General features: G+C 48.0%; 2 protein-coding genes across 7 annotated transcripts; both read right to left on the bottom strand.

The window, feature by feature from the left end:
- Nucleotides 1–13: 13 nt before the first annotated feature.
- LOC103592544 (chromosome unknown open reading frame, human C6orf136) lies at nucleotides 14–4,107 on the bottom strand. Of its 3 annotated transcripts, none has more exons than XM_008575308.1 (6): nucleotides 3,857–4,107; nucleotides 1,990–2,391; nucleotides 1,639–1,727; nucleotides 1,268–1,468; nucleotides 402–471; nucleotides 14–315 (listed from the first exon to the last, which is right to left on the bottom strand). In XM_008575308.1, the coding sequence occupies exons 1-6, from the start codon at nucleotides 3,926–3,928 to the stop codon at nucleotides 202–204; spliced, it is 948 nt and encodes a 315-aa protein (XP_008573530.1). In that variant the 5' UTR covers nucleotides 3,929–4,107; the 3' UTR covers nucleotides 14–201. The 3 variants fall into 3 exon arrangements, with proteins under 3 accessions (XP_008573530.1, XP_008573531.1, XP_008573532.1); XM_008575309.1 differs by lacking the exon at nucleotides 3,857–4,107 and adding an exon at nucleotides 3,326–3,750; XM_008575310.1 differs by lacking the exon at nucleotides 3,857–4,107 and adding an exon at nucleotides 3,564–3,714.
- A 269-nt stretch (nucleotides 4,108–4,376) lies between these two features.
- Nucleotides 4,377–15,123, bottom strand: ATAT1 (alpha tubulin acetyltransferase 1). Of its 4 annotated transcripts, XM_008575311.1 has the most exons (13): nucleotides 14,994–15,123; nucleotides 14,498–14,558; nucleotides 14,289–14,380; nucleotides 14,103–14,163; nucleotides 13,867–13,980; nucleotides 13,599–13,700; nucleotides 10,093–10,138; nucleotides 9,911–9,979; nucleotides 8,298–8,369; nucleotides 7,847–8,090; nucleotides 5,139–5,218; nucleotides 5,004–5,046; nucleotides 4,377–4,648 (listed from the first exon to the last, which is right to left on the bottom strand). In XM_008575311.1, the coding sequence occupies exons 1-13, from the start codon at nucleotides 15,098–15,100 to the stop codon at nucleotides 4,474–4,476; spliced, it is 1,266 nt and encodes a 421-aa protein (XP_008573533.1). In that variant the 5' UTR covers nucleotides 15,101–15,123; the 3' UTR covers nucleotides 4,377–4,473. The 4 variants fall into 4 exon arrangements, with proteins under 4 accessions (XP_008573533.1, XP_008573534.1, XP_008573536.1 ...); XM_008575312.1 differs by lacking the exon at nucleotides 9,911–9,979 and having other exon boundaries at nucleotides 14,994–15,105; XM_008575314.1 differs by lacking the exons at nucleotides 4,377–4,648; nucleotides 5,004–5,046; nucleotides 5,139–5,218 and adding an exon at nucleotides 6,108–7,326.
- Between the last annotated feature and the right edge of the window lie 31 nt (nucleotides 15,124–15,154).

The following is a 15,154-nucleotide window of genomic DNA, read 5'->3' as shown; positions in this document are numbered from 1 at the left end:
ATGAAATTCTATCTCATGTAGTCACTTAAACTTTATTATTTACAAGTTAAATTACACAGCAGCTTTACACAGCATGAGATGGAAAGGAAGGAAGGAGAGAAAAGAGGGGAGGAAGCTGGCTCCTGAGATTCTTAGCCGCCTCCACCTCCTCCTCTTGTGCGTAGCAAAGTCTTCAGTGCTGCCTCCACCCCAGTTTCTGGATCAGGCCTTGGAACACAAGTGTAAATTGGGTTCTGGCTCTGACAGCCCCAGGGTCACCAGGGCTCCCACTAGCAGCTTCTTCACAGGCGTTGGAGGTGAGTGTGAAGGCATCAGCTGCACAGAGAAAGGTTAATGCCAGTTGTAGGGGAGCACACAGAGGTTTTACCCTTTACCCAGCCCCACCCAACCCTAGGACTCACCTTGTCTAGGCGATGGCGACAAATGAGGCCATTGGAATTCAGGTAGAAGGTGGAATAGGCATCGTAGGTCCTGAGGAAGGGAGAGAAGGCTTACTGAGGGAGAAGGTCACTGGTCCCAAAGCTTAATTAAAGCATCTGTTTAAACTAGTAGCTCCTGATCTTTGCTGCATATTAGACTGCCTCGGGAACTTTTAAAAATCTCAATGCTCAGGTTGTACCCTGTTCTAATTAAATCAGATTATTTAGCACTGATATGTTTAAAAGATCCATAGGTGATTATACTATGCAGCAACTCTGGGAACTGCTGGGAACAGCTCTTGGAAACACTCACCTCCGCCTGTGAAGAAGCTGCTAGTGGGAGCCCTAGTGGCCCTGGGTCTGTCAGAGCCAGAACCCAATTTAGACTTGTTTTCCAAGGCCTGATCCAGAAACGGGTGGAGGCAGCAGTGAAGACTTTGCTACGCACAAGTATGCTCAATACTTGCATATACTGTTAGAGGCTGCGCCTAACAATTTCTTGGGATTCTACTCCCAGCCAGAAATTTACCTAAGCTGCTTTTTACCTAAGCTGGTGCGGCTCAGTTTATGAGACAGGAATTTTCCTTTGTTCAGTAAGTATTTGAATACCTACCATGTGCCAGGTAATATACATGAAGAAACTGAAGTTCAGAGGTTTCCTAATATACTCAAAGTCCCTATTATTTTTATTGTATTGAAGTAGACTAAAACAAGATCCCTGTCCTCAAACAGTCTGCAGTGAACTCAGGGTAGGTCAAAGATTGTCTGGAAGACCAGATTATTAATTATCTAAAAGAGTAAGATTAGTGAATTGATTTAGTTTGGCCTCTTTCTAACTTCTCTCTTACCTGTAAAGCTCATGTTTGTCACGCTTGTAGAAGCGCAGAAAGAGCATGTGGATGGGCAGCCCCACAAGACGCCAGCGGGCTTGCAGGGTCCAATTCTCAGGGTGGCGGGTCAGCTGTAGAACCTCCAACTGAAGTTGTGCAAAATAGTTCCAAGCCAAGAAGCGGCAAAGGGTCAGTGACAGAATGTACCATGTCCGGCCCCTGTGAAGAAGGGATGGGAAAGAATCAGAAAATCAAACTGACTACTGTCCAAGGAATGGGGAACAGTTGTGAGAAGCAGTCTGGGACCTTCTCTGGGAAGTAAAAAGGGTCGCGTATACAGCATTGGGTCCTTTTCCTCCCCAAGGCCCTACCTGTGCCCCAATTCTCACTTGGTACGTATGTTCAGGATCTCATTGATGAATTCCACGTCCGATGAATAGAGAGTGTAGTCATGGGAGTGAAGGAAGAGATTGGGAAGCTAAGTGGAAGAAGATGGCATCAACCCAGTGGGAAAGAAAAGGTGATCCAGTTTCTCAGTTTTCTACTTTAGGGCCTCTTTACTCCCCTCTGAGTGAAAGGTCATCTCATCCCATGTTTATTTAACCTCCCTTAATCCAAGCCCAGGAGCATCTTTTCCTCAGGAAAATGTTTATAAGAATCCAGTTGACTAGCCCCTTATTTCCAAGGATTACCTACATCTCTTCCCACTGTAGATTAAAGGCACCTTTGAAATCACTTACCTCTTGTCTCAGTCTCTCATACATGACAGCCAGATGTTCTTCCATACTAGGATCTCCTGAGGGGGTGGCAGGGGAAGGGTGGGCAGTTCCAGGGGCTTGGAAAGGTATCAAAGCCCCAGGATAGGGGCAGGGAGGTCCTTCAAAAAGGCTCCTAAGCCCATCCAGGCAACCGCTGTGCAACTCAGGTCCTGGTCCCTCCTCCCCACTTCCTGGGGGGAGAACTACCCATGGTGAGCTGAGGGCCTGGACCTGAGGGAGAGGTAGTGGGGGAGGCCGGGGAAGATGTTGGATAGGAGGGGGTGGAGGTGGAGGAGCCCAGAAAAGAGGAGAAGATGGGGAAGTGGTGGTTGTGGAGTGGGGCCAAAGGGCTGGGAATGGTAGAGTCCGTGGAGAAAGGTTGTCCTAAAGAGGCAGAACAAAAAGGAAAATGATAAGAATCCAGCTGCCTAATGCCCATTCATCCAAGCTCTGCTCATTAACAGGCTTCCAATCCCACCTACTCCTCCTGACAGAAGAGATGGAATTACTAGAGGAAAAAAGGGATGGATTCATCTCCATCTTTGCAAAAAACAGGAAGAAACAGTTTCAAGTGACACAGGTACAGGTACCGCCCCAAAATATTAGCAAACTCTTTTACATTTGTTTAAGATTCCAACACTGGGGGCAGTTTCACTTCTTTTATAGCAAGAATCATATAAGAATACATATCTGAGGGATGGCCAGTTAGCTCAGTTGGTTAGAGTGCGGTGTTATAACACCAAGGTCAAGAGTTCGAATTCCACATACCGGCCAGCCACCAAAGAAAAAGAAAAGCATATTTGATGAATGAACGAACACATGAATAACAGGTTTTACTGTACTGTAAAATGATATGGCCTGTAACACATCTCCACGATTAAGTGTGAGAGGCAAATTTTGCACAAAAAACATCCAGATGAAGTTAGAATTTGAGTTCCAATTCTATCCTGTAACCTCGAGCACTCTCATTCCCTATGTCTGTTTCCAATAAATGTCGTCCTATAAATGAAGATGATGAAGCCTCACTGGGTTATTATGAGAACTATATGAGATAATGAATGTAAATAAAACTTAGCGACCTGTAAAGTAGTACATAAATGGCTAAATGGAAGCTATTATCATTTCGGGCCCCTCTGATGACACAAACAACCCCAACAGACTGTTAAAGACTGGACTTCATTCTCCTGGGTTTACCACATTGAAACTGCGAGAATGGGAGGTCATTCAAAATCAGGCCTAACCCGAGTCCCTCCGCTCCCAAGGAACCCCCGGCGGAGGGAGGAGTCACTCCGGGAAGGCAGGAGGGCAGCGCGGGTACCTCCGTCCCCGACGGTGTCCCTGAGGCGCAGTCTCTGCTAGGGGCGTGGCTATCTTGCCCGCCCGGGCTCAGGAGCCCGAACCGGGTCCACCCGGGCCGGCATTTTTGCCGGGACCGCTCTCCAGGTGCAGGATGCGCGGACTGCAGAGCGCGGCCCGCGGGTCGGATCGGTGTCGGGGAAGTCAGGGGCCGCACAGCAGCCGGCTGCGAACCTTTCCGCGCCTGCCCTTCAAATCACCTCTAGGCACAGGTAACCGGGAAGACCCGGGCGCAACGCAGACGCGCAACCGCTGACCCGGCCTCGACCTCGCCTGCCCGGCCTCAGACTGGAGAGAACCGACGTCCCCGGGAGCCGGGCCGACCACGCCGCTTTCCCGCCCCCAAGACCCCTAGCCCCTCCACGTGCTGCGGGCACAGGTGGGAAGGGGCGGTGGGTGTCACTGCGCCTGCGCGGAACCCGGCGCGCGCTCCGCCCCACGTACCGGCTCTGAGGAGGGTCTCTCCCCGCCCCCTCTCCTCCTCCGCTCTCACCTGGGGTCGAGCCTGGTAGGCGCGAAGGCAGGGGCCGAGACACCGGACCGCCCCACGACTGGGATGGTACATGATCTTGAGGCAGTGGAAAGAGCGCCTCCCAAGCCCGGCCTCCGGCCTCCTCAGAGGGGCGCGCGCGCCCCAGAGCCGGCTTCGTCAAGGGGAGAGGAGGGAGGGGGGATGGTAAGGGGCTGAGGGGAGGGAAACGGAGATGTTGCGCGCGTGCGCACTGCGTGCCGCAGGGAGGCAGCGGGGGCGCTCTGTCGTAAGAGCGCCTGCGCTCGCCGATCGGAGACTGCCTCAGGGCGCACGCGCAGTAAGTTAACTTCCGAGAACTGCACTCACGTGCGACACTTGCACGAAAAGTTGAGCGAAGAGGGGGCTGAACTGGGTGCAACGACAGAGGTGGGTGGGATTGAAATAATGACAGTAAAGTTTTTAATAGCTCTCGTAATAAAAAAAATACTTTTATTGCTCTGGTTAAAAGATGCAAATGAGTTGCAGCTGATAAGAAAGCCTGTTTGAATGAATGAATGAATGAATTCATTATGAGGGCTGGGCTTTGACTATCTCCAATAGTGAAAGAGAAGTAATACTGATTTTGAAAGTATGTGAGGTCACCAAGGCCTGGTGCTGCGACGTTCCTGCAAGTTTCGAATGAACCTGGCGTTGAACATGTCCCCACCCACTGTCCAGGACTGGGCTGGTGGGGCCTGGGCCTGTAGAGGAACTGTGTGCGTGGGTTCTTCCCCAGACCCATTCTGTGACAAGACCTGCTCCTCACTGGCAGACCTGGTAGGTGGGGAGATGGAAAGTGGGTTATAGGAATACTAAAGTGGGAATTAAGATTACTGACTCTTCAAAGTCTTAGGTGCCAAGTTTTAATGTAGAGGAGGACACATGATGGGTATGAGGCTGGAACCATTAGTGCTATGTCCAAATTTAAAAACCCTCAGAGAATGCCAAAGCACAAGAGTTGAACTTATATATAGGGAAAGAGGCACATAGAAGATTTGCAGGTTGAAGGATATGTGGGAGGAGCTGGTGTCCAGTTCAGAAAGTAAGATTTAGGAGAAGGAAGTAGTTAAGGGGGATGTTAGGAAAGGAGTCAGAAGGGAAGCTGTTAGGAGAGGGATTTAGACCTCACCTATTCTCTGTTTCCTGTTCCCCCTGCTTCAATTCTTGGATGCCTGTGGAAATACCAGGCGTGTGCATGGGAAGGCTGGAGTAGACAGTGAATGTGGCCTGCTTAATTTGAGGTTAAGGAGGAGTGAGTACTTACCTGTATTGAGGGATGAGGGATTCAACCCCCCATGGCGGCTGTAGCAGCAGCTTTGGGCTACCAGCCCAGGGGGAGTCTCCCTGCAGAAGAAATGGGAGATGATGGGGAAGGGGCTACAGGATGCAAGATGGGTAGGTACGGAGGAATTAGAGGAGAGGAATAAAAGGAATAGCACAGGAACAACGAGAAGGGAGTAATTATCATTCCTAAGGGATTCTAATCTAAGCTGTGCCCCAGAAAAGGAGAAGGAGCTCATTTTATACCCAAAGATTTTCTGGAGCAATCCTGGTTCATTGCTTTATTCTATCTAGTTGAGCTAATGTGTTAAATGTATGGCTAAATGTAATCTAAATCATGGCATAAAAACAGACTCACATATATGCAAAAAAATTCGTTGGACCAGGAGCCCTGATGTTTGGTGTGGAAAACATGATTACCTTAAGTATAAGATACCTCAGACTGGAGGAAAATAGGGACTGACAGGCCAAGTTTAGGAGGAAAAGGAAGGGAGCCTTTAGAATAGGGTGCCAGACTGTGTTGGACTCTTGATGGCTTGTCTTGAGAGAGAGACCCAAGGGTTTAGTGCGGCAGGTGTCAGGAAATCAGAGTGGGAAGAGGAATCCAAGGAACAGTTGGGAGGTAATTGGTGGATCTCAAGATGTTGGTAAATCTTGACATCTCAGCAAGGGCTGGCCCAGGGTAAAGGGTAGAAGTCACTAGGGACAGCTGGAGAGAATGGGGGAGTAAATATAGACACCTATACAGAGGGATCCAGTGACTACATGAGACACAGAATTTGAAGAACCAGCAATGAAGACAGGGATGGACAGACACCAGATCCTGGAAGGGGAACTATGAGGCTCCTTAGTAGAAGATCTGCAGACCTCAGAAGTGAGGAAGATGAAGGGGACAGAGGTCCTGAGATCCCAGCAAATAGGGGTCGACGCACAAACGAGGCTGACACCTTAATTTTTTTTTTTGGTGTTTTTTTTGTCATTGAAAATGTCAATGTAGAAAACACAAAGAACTCTCACTTTATTCAGACAACACTGAAAAGAGAAGAAAAGGGAAGGGTGAGTGGGGAGAGGGAGATCCTGCTCCCAAGGATTTGAGGGGACACAGTGGGGGTGGTGGTACCTGATCTACACACATTAGAGGGTAGGGAGGGGAAGGATCTATCTATACCCAACGCATGGAGCAGGGAAGGAGGTTCTTACTATGGAAGAAAGAGAGGAAGGACAGAGGAAGAGTAGTCCCCCATCTCATCTCAAGACAATCTCACAAGACGAATATATCAGCATCTAGCTACAGGGGGGTGGGGTGGGATGGATGTGAGAGAGGATTCCAGGATCTAATAGATCCTTTAGACCCAGGCTTTTCTTAAACATGGCTAAGAGTGATCCCAGGGTGCTTGCTGGGACCTACTGCCAAGAAACAAATTCCCTCAGAGAATCTGGATCTGTGGGAAGTGGTGATGTCACTGAGTCTCCTTTAGAGACCCCAAAGCAACATCAGTTTGGGGGTTCCCTAACACTCAAAACACGTGGAAATTAAGAGTTTGGCAAAATTGAGTGAATCCCTTTGGGGAGCTGGTAAGTCCCTGTCCTACCTAACTGGACTGCTCTGAAACAGAGCTCGCTCATTGGCTAGCATTAGCAGGCTGAAAGTGCAAGTGTGGTAGGCAGCACAAAGCAGTACTGGAACCACTGGTACACGCTGTAGAGGGAAGAAGGGATTTATTCCGTGGAAAAGACTCCTAAAAAGGTTTTCCTGGCAGAGGAGGCCCTTGGACCTTCCATGGTGTTCTAGAGTCTGCCAGCAAGCAAGAGTGTGCTTCTCTATAAAATTAGTATGAGCCACCCGACTAAGGGGTCTGGCAACAGGTCAGGCTGTCTGTGGGGAGAGTGTTCAGAGCCCAAGTTAGGAGAGAGGGGGTGCTTTCTGTGGTAAGAAAAACTATAAAGTATTAGGCCATTTGGGACCCTGACAACCCAGTTGTTCAAAAAAGGAAAGGGAATCTTATGGGCTCTCTCAGGTTCTACTGGGTCCTGGAGGATGCAGTGGAAGAGTGGGTCTGAGGTTCTCAGGGAGTGGGGTCTCTGTCCATCCCCGATCTCCTGGGGAGGGGAGGAGAGGGGAGGAGAGAGCTGGTTGTCAGTATCGACTCTCGTCAGAGCGGGGAAGGGAGCTGTGGAAAGATGTTATGAACGGGAGGAAGGGAGAGGGAAAATGGGGGAGAGAAAAAAACAGAAGTCAGAGGTGAAGAGAAAGCTAAGAACAGAAATAAAGGAGATGCCCACTCCCTGCTGCTGGGATGGGTTCTTGGCACACCAGGCACTAACATGGAGTCAGTAGCTCCCCAGTCTGTGTCAGAGACACTGCCCTTTCCCCAGCAAGTGTTAAACCAAGACTTCCCCAATCTAGGAGGCTCAGTCCCCCCCCCCCCAGTGGATCTGTTTTTCCTACCCTTCCAGGCAACTCTCATATTAAAACTAGTGTCCTGGGGCTTCATGTAAAGCCCTACTCTGCTCCTTCACTGTAATTTTTTTCCAGACCACTTCCCCAAATATTTTTCAATATATTTTTCTTGAAAGTTTTCAGGACTCCCCAATCCACCTATCACCTGTGATACATTCAAATTGCCCTTTGCCTTTTCTGACATCCCCTTTGACAGTCTTGAGGCTCCCTCACCATCCAACTCCTATTACCTGGTGCGGCGACGTTGGGCTGGGCTGCCCCCAGGGTCAGTAGCCAGCAGAAGGCGGGCAGTAGGGTGTGGGGGGCAGAGGCGCAGGGAACGCAGCAGCTCCTGCTCTGGCACAAAGGGGCGGAGAGGACCCCGTTCTGGCGAGTTTCCCAGGCTGCTGGAACGGGGGGTTGGGTGGGCTGGAGGTGTGGCACGGCGAGGGGCTCTGTTTAGGGGCCAAGGAGGCTCCACAGCTACCTTCAGAACTGGGGAGAAGGAGAATGAAGGATAAGGACAGAGAAAGAAGAAAAAGGAGTAGGAAAAAAGAGAATCATAACAGCAAAGATCAGGGTGGAAAAAAGAGAAATCAAAGCCTTTAGAGAAAGCCGACCCTTTTTTCTGAGTCCCCCGAGCATTCTCTTCCCTTATGTTAAGGTCCCCCAGGCCCAGGCACCCTACCCAGCCCCTCTTACATTCTCGATCACTAGAGGAGTATGGCTTAATGTCTCCCTCTACTCTCTTGGGTGGCAGCTTCCTTGCTGGAGCTGGTGGTGGAGGGGAAGGTAAGCATTAGGAGACATTCTTTCCACCCTTCCTCCCAGCCACTACCCCCACAACCCAAACCTCTGCTCCCTGACACCACAGTTCCTCCTGGGAACTCTAATGCACAGGCAGCACTGTGCAATGCCAGCACACCAAAAGGGAATTTGGGGAAAATGCTGGAGTACTTTGAGGAGAGCCAGAAGGAGTAGGCCAAACACAGAGTTAGGGGAGAAAGATCCAAGGGGAGACTCTGGGGCCTGGGAGATGCAGGAGAAGGGTGGCCAAGGGGATGCGAGCTCTTACTGTCAGTGGGCGCTGTCAGGCCCCCCTGGGATTCTGGGGCAGTGGAATGGTCCCAGCTGGGCCAATGAGGACCCTGGGTTCCTCTAGATAAGACGGACAAAGCCCTTGGTTAATTATGAATTGCTCTGGAGAGGTCAGGGGGAGGTTGGGGTGGGGCAGAACCTCTCCTTCCTGTGCAAAGATGGGAAGAGACTGGAGTTTTATTAGGGGAAAAACAACAACAACAAAAGGATGAAGAGGAAATGAGGACATCTGAATACGAGCTATCAGAGTAAAGTGGAGGCTGATGTGGTGTCCAAAGCTCAGACTCCCCTCTAATCACTTCTCTACTTGCTCCCTGCTTTTCCCTCTCAAGAGGTTCCCATCACGTGGCACCTGAGACTTCTCAGCTCCTTCACTTAAGCTTTATCCACAGTCCCCTCCCCTGCGGACCTGAGTCCTCCCCATCCTCGTTGGCTCTCACTCCCTCTGTCCACCTGTAGGTCAGCAGGAGCTAGACGGGAGAAGCCTTGGAAGCCCAATCAAGTCATGGATGTGAAGTGCACCTCAGTGCCTGCCCCTGGAAGATGCTAATAACTGGTAACAGACTGTTCTTTGGGTGAGAACTAGCCACATAGCCAGTGAGGAAGGGAGCTCTCTGTGCAAGCCCTCACTGCACAGCTGGTGGAGGCTGCACTGGTCCCCCTTCAGGATGTAGGGAGGGAGAGGATGGAGTGGCGCTCACACTGGCAGCAAGCATCTGAAGATGGGGTGGGGAACCTGGGCAACATTTTAATACCTCCTAGGTTTGGTTTCTCCAGATCAGTTTCATTATTTGGTTGGAAATGTTGTAAATTCTGAGGATTGTCTTTCAAAACTAATATTTAAACTTTGGATCATTAATGTCACTTTCCTATGACTGGAAATGGAAGGGCTGTCCACACTTGCCTGTCCCTCACTGGCTGACAGAAACCTGAGGAGATGATAAAGGAATGGGATTCTGGCCTATTTTGATCGACTGAACTAGCAAGTCCATCAACTGTCAAACATGCTCCTGATGAGCTTGCTTAGTTAAAAGACTTGCCAAGTACAATATGCACTGAGCTCCCATGAGGGCAGAGGCAAATGAGTATGACTGTTGGACACCTGGGTTGCTTTAGAATTTTCCAAAACTGCCCACAGATAGCACTGCACTCTCAGGGCCTCTAGAGTAACTAGCCATCACTGCACTCCACTTCCACCCACTCAATGCAGGCTTTACCAGCAGGCGTGGGATCAACTGCAGCAGCGCGAGAGTGTCGAGTTGCCCTCAGAGAGGGAGCGGGGGGCCCTGTGAGGAAGGAATCGGTGGTGCCCCTGAGTGAGCGGGCCAGTGGGACAGAGTCCATCTCTTTCCTTCCCCTCACCCCAACTACATGACCAATACAAGGTGAGGAAACTTACGATGTTGATGGGCAAAGAAACCTTCAAAAATCACAAAGTTGTTCACCTAGAAGATGAAACAAAATATTCTACTCAGCCACTCTGCACATACTCGGGTACAGAACCCTGTGCTAGAAAATTGACAGAGGGAGGAACAAAAGCCAGCCTTCCTGTCATTGATGACAGACCCAGTCAAAAACCCAGGCCCCAAAAGGCTGATCTTTTTTGTAAATTTTTATTTTAAAATATTTATTGAAACATAGTTGGTTGCACATATCTGTGAGGTACAGAGTTGAATGTCAATACCTGTGTGCAATATGTGATGCTCACATCAGTACAATTACTATATTCGACATTATACAATGTAACCATTTTTCATGGCCGTTTACCAATTCCTCATTTAACCCCCCTCCTGCCTTTTCCCATCTCTGGTAACCTTGGTTCTTTTCTCTCCCACAAAGGCTAATCTTAAAGTTCATATGGAATTGCAAAGGACCTCAAATAGCCAAAACAATCTCGAAAACATCCCAATTTCAAAACTTACTACAAAGCTATGGTAATCAAAACAGTGTGGTAGTGGCATAAGGAATTATATCAATCAATGGAATGGAACTGAGAGTCCAGAAATAAACCCATATATCTAAGGTAAATAGATTTTCAACAAGGTTGCCAAGACCATTCAATAGAGAAAGAACAGTCTCTTGATGCTTGGACAATTGAATATCCACATGCAAGATTTTTAATTTGGGCTTCTACCTCACACCATAGACAAAAAGTAACTCAAAATGGATCAAAGACCTATGAAACGCTTAGAAGGAAATATTGGTAAAAATCTTCATAAACATGGATTTGATAACAATTTATAAATATAACACCAAAAGCACAAACAATAAAAGAGAAAGAAAAACTGGACTTCATCAAAATTTAAAATTTTGTGCTTCAAACACACTATCAAGAAAGTGAAAGGACAATCCACAGAATGGGATTTTGTCTACCTGACAAACACTTGCCTTTTATTTTATGTTTTTCCTTTTTGGCAGCTGGCCAGTACAGGAATTGAACCCTGAACCTTGGTGTTATCAGCACCATGCTCTAACCAACTGAGATAACTGACTGGCCCTTCATCTTTTAAGATTAAACATAAGTCAAGCCTTTCTTTACCTAACCTCCACTGCAAGGTAGCACTCACCACCATGTCTTTATGCTTCCTCTGTAATCATGTCTATCAAATCACGTTACACTGTCCATGCTCCTATCCAAGGCTAACTTGTCATTCAAATCCCAAACCCTCTTGCTCACTCAACATCTCTTCAGCCATTCTCCCCACTTTCTCTGACATCATTAAATTTCCTCTCTACAGAATCATTCTTACACTGTTAGTTCTTCCACCTGAAAAGAATCAACCCTTTCTTGATCCACTTTTCCTTCTAGCTCTTGCTTTATTTCTGTTCCACTTAAAGCAGCATTTATGAGTGGCTTCTTCTTGCTGTCTCCAGTTTGTAGCTCCTCAATCTCCTAAACCTGCTCCATCAAGACTCCCACCCAGCACTGTACCAAAATGGCTCATCAAGATCACCAGTGTGGGGAATGATGGGTTGGGTGGAGGGCATGGGGAAAGATTATGATCTGTAATGATGAGTATGCTAATAATGATAAAAAAATTTTTAAAAAAATATCACAAGTGGGCTAAGGCAGCTAAAGCCAACAGTCACTTCCCAGACCTCTTCTAACCTCAGTGATCAGCATTTGAAACAGTGAACCACTCCTCCCAGAAACATTTTCTTCAGTGGCCTTCCAGGTTATGTCACTTTTAAGTTTTCACTGACTTCACTAGTCATACTTTGGTTGCATTTGCTGGTTCTTCCTCTTTTCCCTAACTTCTTAAAGAGTGCCCAAAAGCTCAAGTCCTTGGATCACTTCTCTATCTATACTCTTTCTTTGGTGATTTCATTCTGTCTCATTGTTTTAAACACGGTATGTATGCTGAATACTCTTGACCCAAACCTCCTCTTGATCTCCAGGGAAGCACCCAACTGTCTATTCACCCTGGACACATCACAGACATCTCCCATTAACATATTAAGAATAGCCTCCTAATATTTCCTTCCCAGGCTGTTCTACCATCTCAGTTAATGCAACTTCCTCCTTCCAACTGCTCAGGCTTTGGGATCATCTTTAACTCCTCATTCTCCACAAACAACCTATCAAGAAATCTTATTTGCTTTACCTTCAAAATATTTAAAATTTTGCCACTCCTAACCATCTCTACTGCAGCCACCTTGTTCTGAGCCACAACCATTTTTCATCAGGATTGTTGCTTCCTATCTAGTTTACCTTGTATCTGCCCTTGCTCCCCTACTGCCTGTTCTTAACACAATAGCCAAAGTGATCTTGTTTTCCACTTACAATAAAAGCCAAAGTCTTTGCAGTAGCCTGTAAGACCCTGATCACTACCTCTCTGATCTCATCCCCCCCCTCCCGCCACGCCCCTCCAACCACGTTAGCCAATCTGCTTTTCCTGGTATGCTCCCACCTCATGGCCTTTGCGCTGGCTGTTCCCTCTGACTGGGATGCACTCCTCCAGATATGACGTGGCTGTTATTCTCTCTTCATTTACATTATTACTCAAATGATACTTTCTCAGTGAGGACTTCCCTGATTATCCCATTTAAACCTGCAATCCCATGCACTCCCATCCCCATCTTGGCACTCCCAAGCCCTCTTACTTGCTCCCATTTTTCCAGACCATTTAGCACTAACCACAGTATACTTTACTTGCTTATTGTGTTTGTCTGTCTCCTCAATTAGAATGATAAGTTCCACAAGGACAGGGACTTTGTCTATTTAATTCAGTAACTTATTCCTAGTACCCAGAACAGTGTCAAGTGCTCTATAAATATTTGCTGAATTAATGGATAGCATAAGTAATATTTTACTGCACTTACTTACAAACAAGACCGCCTTCCCCATATTAGACTGAAGCTCCCTGAGGAAAGGGAATGTACATTATTCTAGGACTTTAATAAATGTTGACTGACTAAACGAATAACGGCCTATGTGAAACAAGGTGAAAATGTGTCTGGGCTGAAAATTAGGTGTAGGAAACAAACCATGATAAAGAATCAAAATAGATGAGAGTGAAATGGCTGCAGGATGAGAGATGGAACCACAAGAGAAAGAAAGAGCATAGCTGTATAAAATGAATCCTAGGCTGGCTGGTTAGCTCAGTTAGAGTGCGGTGTAACACCAAGGTCAAGGGTTCAGATCCCTTTACCCCAGCCACCAATAAATAAATAAATAAATAAATCCTATTTGATAGGGAATAAGGAGCTCTTGGAAGGCACCACTTCTTTGCCCCAAATAATAAAAAGGACTGCCTGGTTAGCTCAGTTGGTTAGAGTGTGGTGCTGATAACACCAAGGTCCAGGGTTTGATCCCTGTATTGGCCTGCTGCCAAAACAAAAAAAAACCAAATAATAAATTCAGTGGCAACGCTCAATGGGGATCTACCCTCTGAAATCTCTAACCTGTGGGACTGTGGTCTCCAGGTTGTAGTGTTTATTCAGGAATTTCAGCAGCTTCTGTGAAGGTCGGTCAATAGCCAGTTGGTGTGGTTCAACTCGCTCCTTCTGCAGGGAATAGGAGAGGAGATTCAGGGTAGGAGGAGTGATGGGGAGAGCATGTCAAGAGGAACCCAGGAGCCAAGGTAGGGAATATGGGAACACAGGGTGTCAGAGGGTGGAGGCAACGCATTGATCTCTGTTTTGGATGGATCTGGGAAGAGATAAGTGATACCTGCAACATATACTGGAAGAGTTCTCGCCCATGGCCATGGCGTTGCAGCGACTCATGGATGTAAAAATCCAGGATGCAAAGTGGTTCTACCTCATTATGAGCCTCACGATCATCCTAATATGTAAAAAAAAATAAAAATCTTTTAGGACCCAGGCATCTTTGCTGCCTCCCAACCTCCAGCACTTTTTTCCTCAGGAACCAAGGCATACAAACTCCCAGCTTCCAATAACACTCACCAGTACAAAGAGCTTCTTGTATCCAACTTTGAGGAAACCAATAATGGCTCCTTTTCCAGCCCTGTAGGATGGGGAAAATGATGAACAAGCTAGTGGCAGCTATCTGGAAAAGGTAGAGCCAAAGAAGGGGGAAGGACTGAAAGAGGAAGGCATTAAGTATGGGATGGAAGAGCATTTGACACTCACGGTCGGGCTGAAATGTCTTTGAGCACATATATAACATGGCGGTTACTCTGCATCCTCGATGCACTGGTGATGGGAGCAGGAAGATTCTGGGCCTGAGAGAAAGATGAAGACAGACTTTCTGTAAGTCCCTTCCGAAGGACCTAGGCCTTGCTTATCTATATCCCCAAGAGGTCCCCCCTTTACTCCATCTACTAAAGACTCCCCAGTACCTTGGCAGAAGCCTTGCCCAGTTCATCTACAATGGTCATAATTTGCTGCTGCAGATCAACACTATAGAAAGAAAGGAGATACAGAGTCAGGTACTCACTGAATTAGAGGGTCCTGGGCCACAACTCCAACCCAGGTTCAACACTTAAGGATCTCTGCCTTTGTCTGGGAGTCTTCCAGTCTGATTTCCCACCCCACCCCTCTGGAACCTAAACTTTTGTCACACCTCAACGTGGTACACTCCCTCCTCCCTTAAGGTTACTGTGGGGAAGCAGGAAGGGTGGGTCAAACACATCCTTTAGTTGTGGCCACATATTGGGCCAAGGGTGAAAGGTCACAGATCCAAGTGCTGATCAACCCTACTAGGTCTAGTGTCAGAGGTCACCAAAAGGGCGGGCCAGGACATCAAAAGAACTTGTCAGTGAGAAGTGGGCGTGGTGCCTGGACCAGGTTTAGGAACCGTGAGAGAAAGGCCATGGGGCGGGTTTGAGATGTCACCGGGCAGGCGTTGTGGTTCCGGGTCGGCGGGCCGGGGGCCGCAGGTGCTGGTCCAGCACCGTGATCCGCTCCGGGAGCAGCGCATCCACATCGAACGGGAACTCCATGGCCCATTGTGCGCGGCCGGACCCGCCCCGCCCGACGTCACTTCCGCCCCTCCC

This window comes from Galeopterus variegatus, unplaced genomic scaffold (genome assembly GCF_000696425.1).
Source record: "Galeopterus variegatus unplaced genomic scaffold, G_variegatus-3.0.2 Scaffold1170, whole genome shotgun sequence".
Taxonomy (NCBI): Eukaryota; Metazoa; Chordata; class Mammalia; order Dermoptera; family Cynocephalidae; genus Galeopterus; species Galeopterus variegatus.
The sequence above is the reverse complement of the archived record's forward strand: the minus strand, read 5'-3'. Positions and strand labels throughout refer to the sequence as shown.